Here is a 22,568-nt window from a genome sequence, read left to right on the forward strand (position 1 = left end):
TCTCGAAAGGATACATCTAAAGATAATTTCAATGAGAGGCAAAAGTTTGGAACTTTGTTGTAGACCTTTGAATGTGATCCAAGTGCACATACTTTCATCTGATGGTGACAAGTATTTGCTGTTTGAATTATTTATGTCATTTGTGAAGAAGTGTTATTTGTTTTACATATTTAATCTTTTTTATGATGGTTTACATCTCTTAAATGCCATATCACATTTTTAGAATGCTGTGTTTGAGTCTGGGTCCTATTAAACACCACACAATTACATTTTTACTACTAATTAATTGGCTTGTCTGGTGTCAAATCCAAGAAGTTGAATACAGTGCCTTGTCTAGATGCTCCTTGCTTGTATTCACATTTTGTTGCCTTAGAATTCAATCTAAAAAAGGATTAAATACACCACATATTCAAAGTAACAAGTATCATATATATAAAAAAAATATTACAAATCAGTTCAAATAAATATCCCTGAAGGTGTTTCTATGAAACTAGGGTTTACACTTGGTGGAAGCATTACATTTACAGGTTCCAACCAAAGTAAATTACAGTTGTGAGTTGGCAGCCATTTTGAATCATTTTCTGCCAAACTTTAACAAATGTAGTGTTAATCCATAGTTTTCATCAAAATTGCTCTGTAAATTTGGTTGCAAATCATTCATGGATAAACAGTGTATTGTCTCTTATTTCCAAGCAAATTTAAGTTAGGACTGAGACTGGACCACTCGGGAACACTCCACCTCTTGGAAAACCATTCTGTTGTGTCTTTGGAATTTAGAACACATCCTAGTACAAGTTCAAATTTGCTGTATGTTATGTATACATATAAGGAAAACTACACAAAGTGGTTTAGCCAAAGGGTAAAATGCAATGGACTTCAATTGTCATAGGGAGGATATTGTCTGTGTTGTCACTAAGAGTAGGGTCAGAGCATGTCTGTGTCTAAAGTTCATGGTGGTGGATGGCATTAGCTCCTGGACCACAGACAATTATTTAGTCACAGAATGTTACAAAGTCCTTTCCTCCTCTTTGCCTTGCTGGACGTCCTTGTTGCTGCAAGGGCACGTTTAGTTGCTTCTCTGAATATGTCATCCACATTCTCCTTGTACTTGGCTGAACACTCCATGTAAAGCTCAGCGTGGATCTTCCTTTTGGTTTCTTCACCCTGCTCAGATGAAAAAAATACAGTTGATGTGATATTCCTAGTTGAGAGGTGAAGCCAATGTGAAAATGTTACTCAAATATTGTTTTGTTTGTGCATATTTTGCATTTTATTTCATATTTAATCTCAGAGAAAGACATTGTAAAAAGGTAGAAGGCAATATTACTGTTATCAATCACAGTCCCAATTCAAGGATAAAAATACTGAGTCTAAAAATATAAAGTAGAACCAAATTATGATAATGTTACATACATTTTGACCACTTTTTGTTGATATAAACTAAATCTCTTTCTTTGGGCAATTGTATTAGTCTACAAAGTCTTAGAAGCAAATTTGAACATTACATATAGGTCTATATTTGTATTATTTCTTGTGTGCAGTATTTTTGTTCATGTTCATCATGGGTGCGAATCACTTATGACCTGGCTGTAAATTACACATATGGCCACGTATGAAATAATTACCTGAATGTATGTAACAAAGTTCTGACCTGAAGACCACAGTTTCCTAGCCAAAGCCTTGTCTTTCCGCAGGTCTGATTTGCATCCTACGAGGATAATGGGCACACCACGGCAGAAGTGTTGCACCTCAGGGTGCCACTGAAAGATGCAGAGATGAACAGCGTTACTCAGATACTCTAAACATTCTGGGTCATGCAGCTAAAGGAATTTCATATCCGGCATGGTATTTGTACGGCCCATAGAATAATTCCTGTGACTGCATTGGCTGTGCAAAAATGTTTTATCATGAACCCGATTGATGCTTGCTTGACATTATTTTGTATTTAAATGTGATACAATGTTTGCCATCAATGTTACCAATAAATGTTTCTCACCGTGGACAGATATAGTAAAGTATGACAATAACCATGTGCAATACCTTTATTTGAACGTTTTCATAACTTGATGGGCAAATTACATCATAGCAGATCAACACCAGGTTGGCATTCTGATAGGACAGAGGCCGTAATCGGTCATAGTCCTCTTGACCTGAAATAAACAGGATGTTGTGCATTATGAGTTTACATTGAAAACTACATAGCAAAATGCCTACTAAAATCAGTGGCAACCTTATCATTTACTATTTAAATCAGCGGCAACCCTCTCCTGAACTTCATTTATAGATAATTATTTTTATTCTTACAGGGTGTTATTGCATATCTAAGATATCTTTGAAAGAGTTGCTTAACACACCCATCAAAGGCTTGGGATACCTGTTTAGCCAGGTGCTAGTTTTGGTGCTTTCAAAAGCATAGGTATACAAAACCTACCTGCAGTATCATAGAGGTTCAGGCGAAACTCAGCTCCTCTGTATCTGATGTTGGTGACATACTTTTCAAACACAGATGGAACATATTCCTGAAATATATAAACAAAAATGTAGGGTTCTTGCAACTCCTGGATTTTTAAAATGCTATTTCAGATATTGTAGGTAAAACACGTCAAGTAAACTTTTGTCATTATGTGTGTAGGTGTATGTGTGTATCTATAAATATTTGTGCCACTTACTTTCTCACTAAGGCTATTTTAAACAGTCACATTCTTTGCTGAAACTAACAGTTACTATAAAAAGCAGGCAGAAGCAGCTAGATGATGACCTACTTTTGTCAGTTGTCTTACCTGTGGAAAGTCTTTTTCAGTGAAAACCTTGACGAGGGAGGTTTTCCCACATCCACCATCACCTACTATCACAACCTTAAACTCCTCTGGAAGCCTGGTATTCTCACTGTTCACCCCTGACACGTTCTGTGGCATGCCTCTCCAAGAACCTAAATGAAAGTGCCTCTTGTTGAAGATTTGGTTTTCTGGATAACTGAGGCAGATACCTGAGACAGGAATAAATGTCACAATAACCCTGAATAGCACTGGACTACTTGTATATTGTCATGTTCTACCTTAGCTGAATATCCAGTCTTGGTTGAGTACTTATACTCCTCCCATTATAAAAACTAGTCATGGCCCTCCCCCTTTCCTCTGCCCTACCATTTATTAATAATAAATGGGTACCGTACCAATGCCAAGGAATACCTATAAGCCATAGACTTAAAATAACCTGACAACACCTTACTAATTGGCTGCAGTCAAACTCAGCTGTTAGCACACTAAAAATAAGAGGTTCAAAATGTAACCTTTGGGGGCTGTTCACTATCGGGTAACATTTAAGTTATGTCAAGAACCTATTTGGGTTCATACATGAGGAGTTGGTACATTTAGCCTAGACATTTTCCTAGAAATACCCGGAGGTAGCCTACCCCACAGTATCAACAAAGGTTGGTTAGTAGGTCCAAGTATCGCGATTTTGCGCCTCAGGGTTTAGAATATCAGGAAACCTGAAGGTTCCATATATTTAACCTTACGTTTTATTTAGCGTTAGAAATTAAACAGGATATGCTATTACCTGTGTATGGATACTGGCCCAGTGTTAATAGCCTACTGTGATTGCCAGGTTAAGCAAATATTTCTTAACCAGCCCAAAATGCCTGAAGACCAGCCCAACAATAGTGACTATTTACCAGTGACCCCCCCCTCCCAGATCCTACTGTTGCTGACGGCTGACTGTGACAAACAGTCTAGAAACACACGATATAGCATATAAAGACAGAAATGGTGCGGCCGCGGTGAAGTTCAGAAATAGCCACAAACAAACGCCACCAATTAATTTTCACCCGCGACATTGTTTGAAAAGTAACCCAATTTGTCTTGAAACCCGCGTGAATGGCAACACTGGTGGTCTATGTTAAAACTGGTTGTTCCTTTCCAAACAGATTTCATTATGCCATCTAGTGGATTACATGTTTATTGAAATAGGGTGGTAGTTCTGTTCTGCCAGGATGTAAGCACCATGTAAAATAACCTAGACAAACATGTTCTTTATACCGTGAAAGGTATTAGTATATATTGTTAAAATTATTGGTGGCTAGCAATTTAGCTTCTCCCACTAGTGATTTATAAAGGTGTAGCGACATGTTTTGGGAAACATTTACTATTTTGAATGAAACATACATGCAGTTCACAAGTAAACACGCCTATGTATAAAGAATAATTTGTATCCTCCATTTCTTAATATACTAATGTATTTATTTTTGAATCTAGAGTTTCAGTCACTGGTGTAACTAATCCTATTTGAGGCACAGCATTATTTCATAATTTTACGACATATTTAAGGTAATTTAGTTCCCTTCTTAGATTTAGAATCTAGAATAGAAGATGATGGTGTCAAGAACGACCACCACGTACTCTTTATGAATATTGACTGTAGTCTCTCATTCATTTGTGTTTGGTATGATTATCATTTAAAACATAGTATTAGATTACTGACATGGGTGACTATACGAGGCTTTCTTTCTTTTTTGTTTTAATGAATGTAAATTTAGGTAGCCAATATATTGCAGTACAATGTCTCTATCTTGTCAACTAACCCGAGTTTATTGAACAGATGTACACAGTTCATTCCGTTCAAAGTATTGCGTAGGTGCGTAGTGATTCATAAAGAGGCTCGGTTCTCATCCCCAGTACTGTTAACTGGAAGGTAAAAAAGTGGACAATGTAGGTCCGTCGGAGGCAGCTTTCCATGCAGGTAAGACAATAAAACTTTTCAACAATTATATTTTCGATAACAATGGTATAAAGACTAGCTAAATATGTCAAGCATCACAAATTATAATTACATACATTCGCGGGCTTTGGTAGCTACAGGTGGGTCGCCATCTCTTTCATCACCTGTTGGGGCGTGTTTCAATGGCGAGGACCAGATGATTAGTCTGTATCTAAGGAGTAGCCTGCTAGCTTACCATCACATATAAAATGCTTTTTAGTGTGTCGAATTGAACACAATTTTACATGTTGTTATAAACATATTTTCAACATGCTGTATAATGGGCTATTCCACGTGACGTATCTTGAGTATAGCTCTACTATTGACGTTTTCAGGTGTGGTGAATGTAATGGAAAACAATCACCACAAAATTCACGGAGAAAAACATCCTCAGCATTGGAGAAGCTGCAAGTTGATCATAGACCCTGCGTTAAAGAATGGATTTCATAAAGTGTATCGCTACGATGGGCAACATTTTAACATGCCTGTAAGTAAATTGATATATAGATTTTTTTTTATCTGTAACACTTTTTTTCCCTTAATTTTTTTAACCTCCATAAGGATAAATGTGGATTTGTCACATCCATTCTTTAAATGGATGTATTAAAATGTCTTATAATAGGCCTGTCTCTTGAGCTTAGTTTAACTGGTGCGTTAACATAGAACCCAAATTATAAGTAAACACTACTGCCTACAAAAACGTGGTTCAAACTATAATTTTTATATTATTCATTTTTAGTCCTTGCATATATTGTCCTGTGGATACGTTTCAGGGTGGTTACATTTTCTTGGGGGAGCACTGTTTTAAGGCGTTAATGTATGCTGTATTAGGTTAAGGATTTAGGGGTCTTTCCTGTTGATACTGTCCGGGATCCCAGAATCTTTCATATTTGGACCAAATTCAGAGACATTGACCTACTGGTACCCAAATTTAAGGTAACACCACTTTTGCTGTGATGACAGTTATGTGAGATGCAATATCTAATCTTAGATGGCTTATAGTAATCGTTTTCTTACTGACACTCTCTGTTATCTGATCCATGTTTGTAGATTGATGAATGCTATGTCGGGCCTCCTAAGGAAGTGACATTCGCCAGGTTAAACGACAATGTAAAGGAGAGCTTCTTGACCGACATGTGCAAAAAGTATGGACAGATTGAGGAAGTGGAAATCTTGTATAATCCTAAAAACAAGAAGCATTTAGGAATTGCTAAAGTCATCTTTGACACAGTCAAGGCAGCAAAGGACAGCGTGGAACACCTTCATGGCATCTCTGTCATGGGGAACATCATCCATGTGGAACTTGACCCAGAAGGTATCTTGTAATAACAATGTTAATTAAACATAGGCTTAAACACCCATAAGTAATGCCAATACATGTAATAATAGATCATGATTTATGACATTTTATTTTTACCAGTACATTTTGGGATTTTCTGAATGCCTTAGTAGGGAAAGAGGAGTGTGCTGAAATAGCTGTGTGCCAAATACAAGCCCATGCTGCAGAGTTGACTGTGTACTTTCTATGCCCACTAAACAACTGAAGTCAGTCACATTGTGAGTTTCAATTCATTAGGAGCACCACCCATCTGACTCTTATCTTTCTCAGGTAAAAACAGAATGCTGTACTTCCATCTCCTTGTTAGTGGTCTCTACACCCCTTGGACATTGCCACTGGGCAGTGATGATGCCCTCCAAAGCCTGACTAACTGTTTCCAGGTAAGACAGTTGTACTGCTTCATTTCTGGTTTTCCAATAAAGATACATTTCAATCTTCTGTTTATTACTGCTTGTTAGAGAAGCTGCTTTTCATTTTTCTGTGATGTAAAGTTACAGGCTTCTGTGCTTTTACAGTTTTGTCTTCTTCATTTTCAGGACAGCAAACCTCTGCACAGACTGACTGATGGGATCTCACAATTGACCCAGTCAATTTTCAGTCCCGCCAGTGTGGCCACACCTCTCTCCCTGGACACAGCCTATTCCAGTATCTGTCAGGACACGCCGGGGAGTTTTGGGCAGACACCCCTCTCTCTGGGCACACCTCGCACCCCCTGCCTGTCAGTGACCCCCCTCTCTCAGGACTCCTGCTACTCCAGCCAACACACCACCCCAGTCCACCAAATCAGTCAGGCCGAACACTCTTTCACCTGCGGTGCTCACCGACGCTTGAGGCGTGATGTGTGCTATTACCAGCCAGGCAGACCTTATGTGAGATCCCACCAACGGAACTCAGAGCTGAGCTCTCTCCTCAAACCCATGCAACCCCCCCATGCTCGTCTCCCTCTCCAGTTCCAAACCCAGGCTTCTGATAGAGGCTACAAATCTTCCCGGTACCAGAACCCTCCGTCCTTGGCTGTCGATAACCCAGTCACTGAGCCTCCCCTCCACCTCTCAGGTCCTGAACAGGAGTCCTTTGGTGTGCCCTCTCTACCACCTCCCTCTGAGTCTTTCCCTCTGGGCAGTCGCTTTGCCAGGGCCCAAAGCGTGAACATGGTACCTCTGAAGGAGAGGCCACCTTCTCCCCTGTCGGAGCCTGACGTGGACATTTCAGACTGTTCCCCTGGAAGCCCCGCCCCAGCTGCGGAGAGCCACAGTCTGGACTCGCGCATTGAGATGCTGCTCAGGAAGACGTCTGGGTCCTGCCCCTCCCTCCACGGGGAAACGGCTGTGGATGCTCCAGTGCCCTCTCAGGACAGCCCGGCTTCCCCGTCTTTCCCTGTCTTTATGGACTCTCCTGAGCCTGAGCGCAACCCGGGCCCTGGTGGATCTCCTACCGCCTCTCCCCGAAACACCACCGGTGATGGCTTGGAGGATGTCAGTCCAAATCCCCTCCCTGAGTGCGAAGGAGACAAGCTCATTACAGAGGTGCCTGCCCCAATATGGACCTCCCAGCCCCCCAGGCCCTCTGGGACACACTCTGTCACTCCTAGAGAGAGAAGTGAAGCAATAACAAAAGGACATGCAGATCCAACTACTTCTGACAAAAAAAATATTAGAAGAGAGCACCATTCGTTATCATTACCTCAGGTATGGGATAACATTGAGATCATAGGAGCCTCTGAATGGTGAAGTGGTATAGTCACCCACACGCAGTTAGCTGCATCCTCATTTGCCAATCTATTCATGTTACATTTCTTTTACAGCGTCTCCATGAGCCAATGGAAAACGAGGACATCTCGGATGGAGAGCGATCTGGAACGTCAGTTCCCAAATGCAATGGTTCGGAGGGCATCACAGACACCTCCGTTCCCTTCTTACCACATTGCCTTCCAGTCTCCTCTATCAGCCACCCTGTTCCAGTCCCTTCATCCAATCCTCACAATTTACTTCCCTTTTCCAATCCTCCTCCACCAATCACGCCCTTCAACCTCCCCATCCGGTTCCCTCCCTCTAACCCTCCTCCTCACATCCGCTGTTCTGTACCTCCCATTCCAGTTCCCCTTTCTAGTGGAGTTATTCCAATACCCCCTCCAGGATTCCCTCTGCTTCCTCCACCCGTCCGTCTCCGTGGGACTCCTCCACCCATGGCAGCCCCTCCCTCCGTCTTGCAGCCATTCTATCCATATCCTTTGAACACTCTGCATGCTGTGCATCTGGACAGAGTGAACAGCGTTTCTGGTTGTGGCGGTATGCCAGTCTCTTTTGCTGGGCCACCCTGGCCCCTGCCTCCCATCATGCCCGCCTTTGACCCGTCTGTGCCCCCGCCGGGCTACCGGCCTCTGCTGGAAGACCCCCGTAAAGCCACTGTGGAAAAGGTGCTGGCAGTCGTTACAGTGGAGCTGAAGTCCATTGTAAAGAAAGACATCAACCGTAAAATCATTGAGGGAATAGCTTTCAGGGCATTTGATGAGTGGTGGAATAGCCAGGAGCAGAAAGCCAAGGTGAGATGCTATCTGGTCCAACTCTAGCACAGTTAAGGACTCTTCTACACCACCGCAAGATATCTGGTCTGATATTTGTCTTTTGTTGCTGTATTTGTATTTCTTCATTTCATTGTTTGCCAGTCTATAACTTCAGTGAAGGCCAGAGAAGGTTTAGAGGACGTGATGACCAAACCCAGAGACCTGTTGAAACAGATCATCGGCCAGCATGGTGCCAGGACCCTGCCTTCCTTCAGGGTAGGCTACTGCTGCCACCGCTTACTAACCAAAAGGATACCAGGTACTGTAACTGCTGGAAGGACGGTTATTATATTGACCGGAGACTTTGGTTCACGTGTAGGTGAAGAGGAAAGAGTCGGACGATGCAACTACCTCTGGGGACTCTCAAAGAAAGTGGCCCACCTCACCAGTGAATGAAGTGCTTGACAACGCTGGTTGGTGTTGTTCACTGTGACAGGCAGTACATTTACCATTACAATGAATTTATATTGCGACTTGAATCCTTAGTGCTCTTTGTCTTTCTTTACCCCTCAGTGCTGGAAAGTGAAATTATAAATGGCACATCGGACAGGTCCCCAAAACATTTACGTTTTCCAGCTGTCAGGCGAAGACATGCAAGGCCACTTGAGCTGGACAGTGAGGGGGAGGAGGAGGAGATAAGCAGAGAAAAAGAAGAGCAGCCAATGACAAACAAAGAGGAGAATACTGCGACAGCAGACACAGTTTCTCAGCACAAGGTACACTGGTGGCTTCCAGCTGTCAATCAGCAGCAATACTGAAAGGCCCAATGTATTTATTGAAATTACAGTTGGCAACATTCGTATTTTATTTCTACAGGAGGATGAAGATGATGATGTTGATGAACAAAAGGAAGAAGTGGATCAAGATAAAGATAATGACGATAATGACCAGAGTACTAAAATGACAAGAGTACTGTCACCAAATGAGGGTACGGTTTAATAAACTTTGAGTTTGTATGTTTAATAATTACTTAATGACTCAACTGATGGCTCAATTGATTATTTTGCACTTACTGAAATGCACATCCCTGTTTCCCCATTTACCAGAAGATGCCAAGGTGAGCCTTTCAGAGGCAGAGTCTCACCCGTCAAAATCCAGCGAGTACCTCTCAGACTCCTCACCCTCTGAGGTGAGTGAAGACTCCTCAGACTATGACTCCAGTTCTGACCAGGAGACAGAAGGTGGGGACAGGGAGGTGGAGTGTGTGGTGTTGTCATCAGATGAGGAGGAGATGGTTGTGGAGTCCCCGGCCACTCCTCCGGCCATGCCCTCTGCCCCTCTCACTCCCGGCACACAGCTGGATTTTCTGGATGAGTCAGAGCTGGTCTTGAGGGATCAGCCTTGGGAAGAGCAGCGCCTAGTCTGTGTAAATGGAGGTGCCCTGGGGTTCACCCGCAGAACCTGCCCAGGAATGGACCTCCTGCCTAGTCAGAACGAGCGTGATCTCCTGGCTCCCTCACCCATAGCACTACCAGGTACATTTATGGATGTGTTGGTAAATAACATTGTAAAGAACAGTTCTTATATGTGGTTTGGTACGTTGTAGAATGGAGTGCTTGGAGGTTCCGGATTGAACTAAACTGTTTTGTGTTTTGTCGTCCTGTAGTAGTGGAAACTGACGTTGAGGTGCAGATAGGGGGCTTTGAATGGAGCGCTCAGTCACCAGATATCCGGGAGAACCTCCGGCCTCTCACTCCTACCGGCTCTCTGGTGGACAGTGACTCCGACCTGCTGTTCAAGCGCAAATCAACACCCCCTGCGGGGTTGGAGGTTGAATTGCCGCGTACTCCTGGCCGGGGAGCGGGGGCCGTGCTAGAGAGCGAAGAGGACAATTTGCACCGCCTCTTCTCTCTCTCTCCCACAGACAGTGAGCTTTTTTCCCAGCACCGAACCACCCACCCCCCTGCCGCAGCCTCGTACCTGGTGTACGAGGAGGACAGGCCCCGCACACCAGGCAAAGATGACGGCACTCTGTGGAATCCCCCTACCCCCTGGAGGGCACCCGTGACCCCGGGCAGAGGGACCTGCTTCACAGAGGGAGGCCCGGGGTTTAGTCCCCCTTCCTGTAGCCCCCTGTCCACCAGCCTCTACATCAGAACCCCGCGGACACCTGGGAGGGACTTCATGCCCATCAAGAGAACACTCCAGAACGCTGCTCTCATAAAGGCCTCTCCACAGAGGACTAATGCTACTGCTTCATCCTGTAATGAAAGTCCTGCTGACTCAGCGATTTCAGCGTCGTCCCCTATCAGCAGGTCTGAGTCGTTGTCTGAGGCGGCCGACAGCGGGGATGTCTGGCCTATTCCTCACCTCGGGCCCCGGAGCCGGGCACCCCAGCAGGGTCTGGAGGTGCAGAGAGCGAGGGAGAATTGCCCCTGGAGGAGGGTGCAGCGGAGAATGAGGTGGAGAGAGAGACGGAGGACGAGGCGACGGCAAAGGATGAGTTCAGTGCAGAGAGCCGTGCTGTCCTCCGGGCCCTCGGCCAGTCCCTGTTTCCGCCGTCGCTCTCAGCGTGAGGAGACGGTCGTCCTTCACGGCGTCTGGAGGGAAGGCCTGGATGAGGAGGATGCCAAGCTGCTGGAGGAGACCTATGACAGGCTGCTGCAGCAGGACAATGGCTTCAGTTGGCTCAGTGACACCCTCTGGGTCCCCCACCCTCATATCCTTTACCACAGACTGTCTCCCCCACCCTCTTATCCTTTACCACAGACTGTCTCCCCCACCCTCATATCCTTTACCACAGACTATCTCCCCCACCCTCATATCCTTTACCACAGACTGTCTCCCCCACCCTCTTATCCTTTACCACAGACTGTCTCCCCCACCCTCATATCTTTTACCACAGACTATCTCCCCCACCCTCATATCCTTTACCACAGACTGTCTCCCCCACCCTCATATCCTTTACCACAGACTGTCTCCCCCACCCTCATATCCTTTACCACAGACTGTCTCCCCCACCCTCTTATCCTTTACCACAGACTGTCTCCCCCACCCTCATATCCTTTACCACAGACTGTCTCCCCCACCCTCATATCCTTTACCACAGACTGTCTCCCCCACCCTCATATCCTTTACCACAGACTGTCTCCCCCACCCTCATATCCTTTACCACAGACTGTCTCCCCCACCCTCATATCCTTTACCACAGACTGTCTCCCCCACCCTCATATCCTTTACCACAGACTGTCTCCCCCACCCTCATATCCTTTACCACAGACTGTCTCCCCCACCCTCATATCCTTTACCACAGACTGTCTCCCCCACCCTCATATCCTTTACCACAGACTGTCTCCCCCACCCTCATATCCTTTACCACAGACTGTCTCCCCCACCCTCATATCCTTTACCACAGACTGTCTCCCCCACCCTCATATCCTTTACCACAGACTGTCTCCCCCACCCTCATATCCTTTACCACAGACTGTCTCCCCCACCCTCATATCCTTTACCACAGACTGTCTCCCCCACCCTCATATCCTTTACCACAGACTGTCTCCCCCACCCTCATATCCTTTACCACAGACTGTCTCCCCCACCCTCATATCCTTTACCACAGACTGTCTCCCCCACCCTCATATCCTTTACCACAGACTGTCTCCCCCACCCTCATATCCTTTACCACAGACTGTCTCCCCCACCCTCATATCCTTTACCACAGACTGTCTCCCCCACCCTCATATCCTTTACCACAGACTGTCTCCCCCACCCTCATATCCTTTACCACAGACTGTCTCCCCCACCCTCATATCCTTTACCACAGACTGTCTCCCCCACCCTCATATCCTTTACCACAGACTGTCTCCCCCACCCTCTAATCCTTTACCACAGACTGTCTCCCCCACCCTCATATCCTTTACCACAGACTGTCTCCCCCACCCTCATATCCTTTACCACAGACTGTCTCCCCCACCCTCATATCCTTTTCCACAGACTGTCTCCCCCACCCTCATATCCTTTACCACAGACTGTCTCCCCCACCCTCATATCCTTTACCACAGACTGTCTCCCCCACCCTCATATCCTTTACCACAGACTGTAACCCTCATATCCTTTACCACAGACTGTCTCCCCCACCCTCATATCCTTTGCCACAGACTGTCTCCCCCACCCTCATATCCTTTACCACAGACTGTCTCCCCCACCCTCATATCCTTTACCACAGACTGTCTCCCCCACCCTCATATCCTTTACCACAGACTGTCTCCCCCACCCTCATATCCTTTACCACAGACTGTCTCCCCCACCCTCATATCCTTTACCACAGACTGTCTCCCCCACCCTCATATCCTTTACCACAGACTGTCTCCCCCACCCTCATATCCTTTGCCACAGACTGTAACCCTCATATCCTTTACCACAGACTGTCTCCCCCACCCTCATATCCTTTGCCACAGACTGTCTCCCCCACCCTCATATCCTTTACCACAGACTGTCTCCCCCACCCTCATATCCTTTACCACAGACTGTCTCCCCCACCCTCATATCCTTTACCACAGACTGTCTCCCCCACCCTCATATCCTTTACCACAGACTGTCTCCCCCACCCTCATATCCTTTACCACAGACTGTCTCCCCCACCCTCTAATCCTTTACCACAGACTGTCTCCCCCACCCTCATATCCTTTACCACAGACTGTCTCCCCCACCCTCATATCCTTTACCACAGACTGTCTCCCCCACCCTCATATCCTTTACCACAGACTGTCTCCCCCACCCTCATATCCTTTGCCACAGACTGTCTCCCCCACCCTCATATCCTTTACCACAGACTGTCTCCCCCACCCTCATATCCTTTGCCACAGACTGTCTCCCCCACCCTCATATCCTTTACCACAGACTGTCTCCCCCACCCTCTTATCCTTTACCACAGACTCCTGGCTGGGGGAACGGATAAAAAATTCTACCTGTTACTGCGTTTTTTCCATAATAGATTTTTTATTTTCTAATATTTAGAATCATCTGCACCTTTGCCTTCATTTCGAATAGTAAACATCTATGAATCAGTAAAGGAGTGTCTAGTTCCCTTGACCTATTTGCACTCACCAGAGTCTTTACTGAGAACAGGGAGGAGCTCAGTGATTGGATGCGGGCCCATGTGACAGGATCGGCCCGCAGTGAGGGCTTTTACGAAATCAGCAAGAAGGATAAACTCAAATACCTTGACAGCTTGTGTCCAACCAGCCATCCCTGTGCGGAGACCCAGGTATTCAGGGGAGAGGACGTGTTCCCCCAGGGTATCGTATGCCCTCGTATATAATTGACATTGGGTGTTGGTTTTTGCAGGGGGCGAGTCTCCCGGCCCAGCCGCAGCCCTCCCAGCGTTCTGGGTCAGAGTTCAGGTCGGAACAGCGCCGCCTGCTTTCCTCCTTCAGCTGTGACAGTGACCTGCTCAAGTTCAACCAGCTCAAGGTCAGTCAGCTGCTCGTCTGGGCCCAGATGGACGGTACTTTACAGTCGGTGTTGTACCTGAAAATGGCGTTCTTCTGTTTTAGTTCCGCAAGAAGAAGATCCGTTTCGGCCGGAGCCACATCCATGACTGGGGTCTGTTTGCCTTGGAGCCCATAGCAGCAGATGACATGGTGATAGAGTATGTGGGTCAGTGCATCAGACAGGTGAGTCCCAGACTGGCCACGGTGAATATGTAGGTCAGGGAGGATGTGAGGAAAGGAGCTGGCGTATTTGATGTAAATTGAATGGCTGTGTGAGTGGACCGGCCCTCCCTGCTTACCGTTCCCTCCTTTTCCCTCCCTCCCTCCATTCCCGACCTCAGGTGATAGCAGATATGCGTGAGAAGCGATATGAAGATGAGGGGATTGGGAGCAGCTACCTGTTCCGGGTTGATCAGGATACCATCATTGACGCCACCAAGTGTGGTAATTTAGCCAGGTTTATCAACCACAGCTGCAATGTGAGTGGTTCATGCTCTGAGGAAATGTTTGGCATTGCATAAGAAGTTTTAAGGGCTTTTATTGTAAATGGTTTGATTAATTTAAAATGAAATTAATTCATTTTGGAATCATAAAATGTTCAGACTGCGACACTGATGGCATAATTATTGTTTTTCTCTCTTCAGCCTAACTGCTATGCAAAAATCATCACAGTGAAATCTCAGAAGAAGATTGTGATCTACTCACGGCAGCCCATCTCTGTCAATGAGGAGATCACATATGACTATAAGTTCCCCTTAGAGGATGACAAGATCCCCTGTCTGTGTGGAGCAGAGAACTGCCAGGGATCCCTCAACTGAACACTGCCTCTTAAGCACTCCTGACTTAGTCACTCCTCCTCCTGACTTAGTCACTCCTCCTCCTGACTTAGTCACTCCTCCTCCTGACTTAGTCACTCCTCCTCCTGACTTAGTCACTCCTCCTCCTGACTTAGTCACTCCTCCTCCTGACTTAGTCACTCCTCCTCCTGACATAGTCACTCCTGACTTAGTCACTCCTGACTTAGTCACTCCTGACTTAGTCACTCCTGACTTAGTCACTCTTGACTGCCTCAAGAACAATAATACCGAAGCTACCTTGCTTTCCAACCAAGGAGCGCAAAGTGAGGAGCTAGCTGGTTATTAAAATGTTCAGCAGCTGTTGGGCAAACAATAAAAGCAGAATGACCCAGCCCTTTTACCAGGGATGAGCGCTCGTCTCCCCTAGCACTTAAAAATACAGTACAGGACGGGGTATGATATTACCTTGACATTTACATTTATTGTGAAAATGTATACATGGATCTGTAACGTTTGAAGCATACAGGTTGTTCAATAGAAATGTATTGGTTATTTCAGATTGTGATGACATATGCCAGGTTTACGGGGAATGCCCACGTGTCCTTTACGTTGTAAAGACTCCGTAACACTGTACTTCCCGATACGGATTGAATAGAATCCTTCACTGTTTTCATTCATGAGAGCTAAAGCAGATGTATTCAGCTTGTGTCAAGCATTCATTATTTTGGTAATGTTGTTCACTCAGGGTTTTTTTAGGCAAAGTGGTCCCTCTATATTGATCATTTCTTTGGATCATTTTGAATTTTTTATAAGTTATCTCTCGCACGCACTAACGATGAAAGACAAAGGACTCACAAGGCAGTTGTATTTTTTATTAAATGCTCTTAGAAATAAATGCTGAAAGTAACCAAAATAAAGAAGGTTATAAAAAGAAATATGAGTTAAAGTGGTGAGGAATGTGTAAAAATGGCTTTTCAGCTATAAGAAATGATACAGTAGTAAACTGACAGTTTGTGCGTTGTGATAGTGTCTTATTAAGTCATATACAGTACTGTGGTCATAGTATGACTCATTAAGTCATATACAGTACTGTGGTTATAGTATGACTCATTAAGTCATATACAGTACTGTGGTTATTGTATGTCTTACTGAGTCATACCGTAATCTGGTTATTGGGTGTCAGTATTGTTTTCTCACCTTTCACTTGAATATGGATGTCTTTTAGAGAGATAAAACAAATAAGACAAAATTAAGCTAAGACTACATAGTTATTTTCTATAATGTCATCCAACTCTAGTTAGTAGTAGATTTAAACACCAAGTTGTCTCAAATCTCACAATGTTGCTGTTCCTTTTTACACCATTTTTTTTTTTACCAGCCACAAGGCAAAAATTTTGTTTTACCTTAAAACACATTTTAATTTGTCATCAAATAAGTTTGTGCATGTTTCTTTAAGCATTTCTATATAATTCACAATTTGACTTCACAAGACATGCCCACCATTATTTCAGTTTGTTGGGTGTGTACACAGAGCAGCACTTCATCATTCAAAGTAATTAAACATTGTTCTGGTTCTCTGATTGAAATTTCTTACCAAAAAGTTTAACAAATTATTTTAAATATTGAAAAATGAAAATGTAAAACTTAAAAGATGAACATTACATAAATCAAGGGGTTTACTTCAAATATGGTTAGATTCTCCGTTAGGGGACAGGATAGTTAAGTTCCCTCTAGCATTCTGGTCTGCCTCGATGGCCTCGAAAAGTGCCTTGAAGTTTCCTGCACCAAAGCCCTAGGAAGAGCAAAGAGACATAATTATGCACAGTTGTCAGTGTAAATGTACATGATGGTTTCCATTGTGAAATAGTGTAAATGTAGATTCCATTGAAGTTTGCCATTGTGAAATAGTGTAAATGTAGAGTCCATTGAAGGTTGCCATTAGGAAATACTGTAAATGTAGATCCCATTGAAGGTTGCCATTAGGAAATAGTGTAAATGTAGATCCCATTGAAGGTTGCCATTATTAAATAATGTAAATGTAGATCCCATTGAAGGTTGCCATTATTAAATAATGTAAATGTAGATCCCATTGAAGGTTGCCATTATTAAATAATGTAAATGTAGATCCCATTGAAGGTTGCCATTATTAAATATTGTAAATGTGAAACCTGATGTTCCACTCTCACCTGATGGTTATGTCTCTGAATGACCTCCAGGAACACAGTGGGACGGTCCTGAACAGGTTTGGTGAAGATCTGGAGCAGGTAGCCATTGTCATCAAAATCCACTAAGATCTTCAGCTCCTAACAAAACAACAGAACACAAAAGGGCATTATCATGCTGAATAGCTTAGGAACCTAACATGGAGGTTCAAATGATCTAATTGTAATGATTGTTACTATACAATTAACAATCAGGTATTTGAATAATTTAAATACGCTAAATCGTAGGGTTATGTCTCTGACCTCTAGGATGTCCAGGTCCTCAGTGACCCTGACCTGGGAGTGTTGGAGTTTCTTTTTCAGCATCTGGTAGTAGGTATCTGGCACACACATGAACTCCATGCCGCGCTCCTTCAGGTGACGGATCTACAACCGGGACAATACACCATCACCTTCAGACTTTCATATTCCATGGACGTGTATGTAAACGTGTCCAGGTTGAGTTTTGCTGTTAGCCCGTTTGAAAACACTCACCGAGGTGATGATGTCTGAGGTGTTCATGGCGATGTGCTGGACTCCTGGTCCACCATAGTACTCCACATACTCCTGTTGATACCAGTGAGTCAAACAAAGTACAGGACCTACATTTGGCTTTTTGTAATGGTGGGTCTCTAAGGCGAAGCACTGAATTTGTCAGTCACAAATGTGTCTTGGTACGTTGGTATACACCACACCATTCTAATTACTATGCGATATATTGAATTACATGGTTATGACTTGCCTGGATCTGGGACTTGCGTTTTCCCATGGCTGGCTCATTAATGGGCATTTTCACTGTCTCTTCGTAATTGGCCACAACAATGGAGCGAAGTGCACTAAAGTCTGTCTGCAGCTGCTTGTCATCTACTGACCAGAAGCGGTGGAAGAGCAGGTTCTTCTGGTACCTATGGAAACAGAACCCACTACTCCGGGACCACTGGGTGATGGATGAGACACTACTATCACCTATCAAGGCCAGAGCCTTCTAACCTGGCCCATCTCACTCCCACTCTGGGCAACATTCCAGTTTTTTTTATTTCAGAGCTGATTGGTGGAGCTCTAACAGACACCAGATGTTGGGAATACCAGGAGCAACTACAAATCTGCTAAGTCATTCTAGATCTGGCTTATGCCAAACCAGCCTTGGTTATATAATACAGAAACCTCCCCCATTCCATTCATCTGTGTGCCCACAGATGAATGTTAAAATGTTAAGTAAATTAGAATTATCTTGCGCTGGACTGAGAACATTCTAGAAAATGTAAAATTAAGTGTTGGCTGTAGGTTGTTGATGTTTTTATACAGCAAATTGCGTGTGGTGGAACTTTTTCCTGGATCTTAATGGATTTAATGTAAAGACCAAGGTATGTGTAAAGACCAAGGTATGTGATATTACATACCGATACCAAAAAGAGAAAATGCCTTACCATTCCACCACAGGCACCATTTCATCGTCCGGCTGGTTCCCTACAACATGGTCAATGAAGTCCAGCAATCCACTGGGTCTGTAACAATAGATACGCACTGAAAACTGCTTAACTGAAATGATCCCTGTAACCCTGCATCAATAAACACTGGGCCAAACTGCTTAACTGAAATGATCCCTGTAACCCTGCATTTATAAACTCTGGGCAAAACTGCTTAACTGAAATGATCCCTGTAACCCTGCATTTATAAACACTGGGCAAAACTGCTTAACTGAAATGATCCCTGTAACCCTGCATTTATAAACACTGGGCAAAACTCCTTAACTGAAATGATCACTGCAACCCTGCATCAATAAACACTGGGCCAAACTGCTTAACTGAAATGATCACTGTAACCCTGCCACTCTAAACACTGGCCAAAACTTCTCATACTCACAGCTTGGCCAAAAGAGGGTCCCTGTGAAGAGGAGGACGGAAACCTGGGAGAAATAACCCATTGTAGGCTGTCCTCTCCACAAATGTGTGTGTGGTGTCCCCATACTACAATGATACAATACAAAATCAGGAGCGTGCTATAAAACTACTTTATTTGAACTGAGTTACACTAGATATTAATTCACTTACCGTCTGGAGAACAGCTAATTTTACCCAGCCATTTTTGTCTTCCAGTACATAAGGCTCTTTCACTATGATGGCACCACGCTCTCTGGCTTTCTACAGAGTAAAATCGTTTTTTTTTAAATGTATGCCCACGTGAAAAAGATCCAGGAAGAATTACAATCATCCACCCACGGCAATGCATCTCTTCAACAAAGCAAAGAAAATGACTGCAACTGAAATGTATATTTTCAACCCAGCTTGCTACTAAAATGACTTGTGTACTGGTTAAAATGGTAGGGCTGCTTTCACACCTGCACAAGGTTATCACAGTTCTCCACAGTGAATGCAATGTCCTTAGCTCCATCCCCATGCTTGACCAAATGCTCTCCCATTTCTGAACAAAGGAGATGGACAAAAAAAGTACACAGACCGGAATGAGTGAAGTACCACCCTAGTCAGTGACCATTCTTGTCATCATATTTAACCAAATGCAAGTTGGTGTTTTTGTGTCATACTGTACCTTTGTTTCCAGGATTGAGGGCTGAGACAAATACATAAATAATCTGTGAGAGATAAAGAACCAAAAAGGTATATGGCGACCAATCAAGGAACATCTGCCACTGTAAGTTTTCTCCTCGCTATTATACAGAATGTGCCATTATGCATTCATTATGCTGCTTCTCTACTCACCTTGCCTTGTTTGACCACATGTGACACCACATCACGACAGCCAGTCTCTAAACCCTGGTAGGCCAACGGTTCAAATCCAAGCTTGTTACAATAGTAAGATGCGGCCTATTGAAATAGAAGCAAAATCGTAAATTATAATAATACACAATGGCCACTCAAAAACAAAAACAAACAACGCAATATGCGTACTGTCAAAACCGTATGAACGGTTTTGGGAGTATTGTAGAATAAAGAACTGGTGGAGTGGGAGCGCCACCTTCTGGTAATGAAGGTGAAAAGCTCCCGCTTCTGGATCAAATTAGAGCAAGAATTGTGGGGTCTCTTATGAGGTTTCATGCATATTGCCCCCACCCCTTAAGGGAACCAATAGCCATCCCCTCAGTAAATACTCCTTTAACTTTGAAGTTCTGGATAAAATGTATAAAGATTCAATCTAAAACAGCAATTTTGGATGATCCTCATACCTGTTTGGCATTTCCAACCCAGAATGTGATGTGGTCGAAACAGATGAACTTGGCATTGTCGTGCTTCGAACAAAACCATAATTATGTAATACGTGAGTGTACGCTTAGCATAGCTCAGCCTTGCATACTACTAATAAGAATGGTAACAAGAAACTTTGAGATGGAAGAGAAAAATATTGCATATTTTAATGTAAGTTAGCGTTTAAGACACCCAACGTTTTACTAATACTTCTAACGAGTTACCTGTCATACATGTTTATAATTGTGTGTTCATTAAATGTTAATTGAAATTGTTTTCATTGAAGAACTCACCTTTTCACCTTTGTCTGTGTATGTAGTCTAAATAGATACAAAACATTGAATTGTCACTCTCAATATAGTGTTAAATTGCAATTAGGAAATGACACAAAAGACATATTTTATCTGTTGTGTCTTACTTACATTGTAATATATATATATATATATATATACACACACACACACATATATACATATATATAAAGAGAAATAATTAATAATAACATGCTTTTCGAATATATATAGGATATGCTAAATGTTCTCTTACCATCTTGCGCGTTTGGCGTTTGAACTGAAAAGAAACGTTGTACGATATATTCGAGCATTTTAACGTTCAGAATGAAATTTAAAGTTCCACGCCCCACGGTGTTGTTGAGGAGGAGGAGAACGAGGAGGATGAGAGAGAAAAAAGAGAGTGAGAAAGATAGAGAGAGCAAGAGAATAGTGAAACTTTAGGATACATAATTACAGGGTAAATGCGGGATGTTTTTAGTAGGTCTGATCACAACCTATTTGTCGTATACGTACATTTGTTTCATGTTTGCGTCTGCCTAAGCAGCAGCTGTCCAGCTTTGAAGACAAAAACTTACTCCTAATCGTAGTTCCCTAATCGTACAAATGAAAAGTTATTTTAGAACCTAAATTCATCCATTGAATATTTAAAGAAAACGTATGCAGAATGACATAAATTATGATTGGACTGATCGTAAGGACTGATTATGATTTCTACACAGAGGCCTGATCATAAGGATTGTTTATGATTTCTAGACTAAGGCCATATGTTTGTATTTAGTTTTGAGAGGAGGTTCAGTCATGCAGGTTTCCTATTGGCTGATCGTTGTGAAGCATGTACAGGGTCAGAGAGAAGCAACCAAAGGTGACATTAAAAATGCATTTCTACTCTGAACCAATGTTTCTAATGGTCCCCAAGTGATTAGTGATCAGAACAGTACAGACTTTTATTTTTTTTTAATTTTATAAATTTTTTGACGAGTCTGGGTCTATCTCCATGTCTGTTTATGTGTTCCTGACTGAAGAACCTTACTTACATTGTAAAAGAAAAACTTGCAAAATGAGGACATTTGTCTGGTCCTCACTTTAAGAAGAAGCTTTATCTGACTTGGGCTAAGTTCAGTGTTAGCGTTGGAATTAGGCTGATAATTAAGTTTAGGGGTTAAGTAAAATTGTTTGTGTAATGATAGTAAATTGCAACTCCTTACCTGGATAGTCAAACTTGTGTGTACTGTATGTGTATTACAACACATTCATTTAGCAGTGAAAATGACATTCGACAAAAAGTTTGATTTTTCTAATCCTCTGCAGAAACAGACGCCAACTGAGTTATTAATTGCTTCCTAGATTTGGATTATTAAAGGTTTATTCCTCCATGTAACTTATTTCTTCAATGTGGGCTTGCTAGTGAATTTTTAACAAGGTTGGTGGATGGGTGTTTTTTGGATTTAACTTAATCCCAAATGTTTGCCCTTACTTTAACCAGTCTGAATGAATATGTGAACTACACTCACCTAAAGGATTATTAGGAACACCATACTAATACTGTGTTTGACCCCCTTTTGCCTTCAGAACTGCCTTAATTCTACGTGGCATTGATTCAACAAGGTGCTGAAAGCATTCTTTAGAAATGTTGGCCCATATTGATAGGATAGCTTCTTGCAGTTGATGGAGATTTGTGGGATGCACATCCAGGGCACGAAGCTCCCGTTCCACCACATCCCAAAGATGCTCTATTGGGTTGAGATCTGGTGACTGTGGGGGCCATTTCAGTACAGTGAACTCATTGTCATGTTCAAGAAACCAATTTGAAATGATTCGAGCTTTGTGACATGGTGCATTATCCTGCTGGAAGTAGCCATCAGAGGATGGGTACATGGTGGTCATAAAAAGATGGACATGGTCAGAAACAATGCTCAGGTAGGTTGTGGCATTTAAACAATGCCCAATTGGCACTAAGGGGCCTAAAGTGTGCCAAGAAAACATCCCCC

At 43.3% G+C, this 22,568-nt stretch overlaps 3 protein-coding genes across 5 annotated transcripts; 1 reads left to right on the forward strand and 2 right to left on the reverse strand.

Annotated features, from left to right (window-relative positions):
- Positions 1-294: 294 nt before the first annotated feature.
- LOC105024849 (ras homolog family member F, filopodia associated) lies at positions 295-3,660 on the reverse strand. 3 transcript variants are annotated; one of them, XM_020052486.3, is made up of 6 exons: positions 3,559-3,660; positions 2,781-2,929; positions 2,432-2,519; positions 2,041-2,150; positions 1,626-1,760; positions 295-1,164 (listed from the first exon to the last, which is right to left on the reverse strand). In XM_020052486.3, exons 2-6 carry the CDS (start codon positions 2,913-2,915, stop codon positions 997-999), a joined length of 636 nt encoding a protein of 211 aa, XP_019908045.1. In that variant the 5' UTR covers positions 2,916-2,929; positions 3,559-3,660; the 3' UTR covers positions 295-996. The 3 variants fall into 3 exon arrangements, with proteins under 3 accessions (XP_019908045.1, XP_010893397.1, XP_034152485.1); XM_010895095.5 differs by having other exon boundaries at positions 2,781-2,986; XM_034296594.1 differs by lacking the exon at positions 3,559-3,660 and adding an exon at positions 3,290-3,378.
- A 1,028-nt stretch (positions 3,661-4,688) lies between these two features.
- Positions 4,689-14,976, forward strand: LOC105024857 (histone-lysine N-methyltransferase SETD1B-A). The gene is made up of 18 exons (XM_034296340.1): positions 4,689-4,737; positions 5,091-5,242; positions 5,587-5,691; positions 5,806-6,070; positions 6,365-6,474; positions 6,631-7,782; positions 7,899-8,636; positions 8,760-8,873; positions 8,977-9,070; positions 9,171-9,373; positions 9,474-9,585; positions 9,704-10,132; positions 10,264-11,316; positions 13,700-13,863; positions 13,944-14,069; positions 14,153-14,272; positions 14,431-14,568; positions 14,734-14,976. Exons 2-18 carry the CDS (start codon positions 5,105-5,107, stop codon positions 14,905-14,907), a joined length of 5,235 nt encoding a protein of 1,744 aa, XP_034152231.1. The 5' UTR covers positions 4,689-4,737; positions 5,091-5,104; the 3' UTR covers positions 14,908-14,976.
- Positions 14,977-15,744: 768 nt separating this feature from the next.
- On the reverse strand, positions 15,745-20,951 carry hpdb (4-hydroxyphenylpyruvate dioxygenase b). The gene is made up of 14 exons (XM_010895093.4): positions 20,834-20,951; positions 20,581-20,607; positions 20,269-20,331; positions 19,805-19,909; positions 19,635-19,677; positions 19,426-19,508; positions 19,139-19,228; positions 18,951-19,054; positions 18,515-18,592; positions 17,830-17,992; positions 17,583-17,654; positions 17,352-17,474; positions 17,073-17,189; positions 15,745-16,678 (listed from the first exon to the last, which is right to left on the reverse strand). The coding sequence occupies exons 1-14, from the start codon at positions 20,834-20,836 to the stop codon at positions 16,568-16,570; spliced, it is 1,182 nt and encodes a 393-aa protein (XP_010893395.2). The 5' UTR covers positions 20,837-20,951; the 3' UTR covers positions 15,745-16,567.
- Positions 20,952-22,568: the final 1,617 nt, after the last annotated feature.

The sequence above is a fragment of the Esox lucius genome, chromosome 13 (assembly GCF_011004845.1).
Source record: "Esox lucius isolate fEsoLuc1 chromosome 13, fEsoLuc1.pri, whole genome shotgun sequence".
NCBI lineage: Eukaryota > Metazoa > Chordata > Actinopteri > Esociformes > Esocidae > Esox > Esox lucius.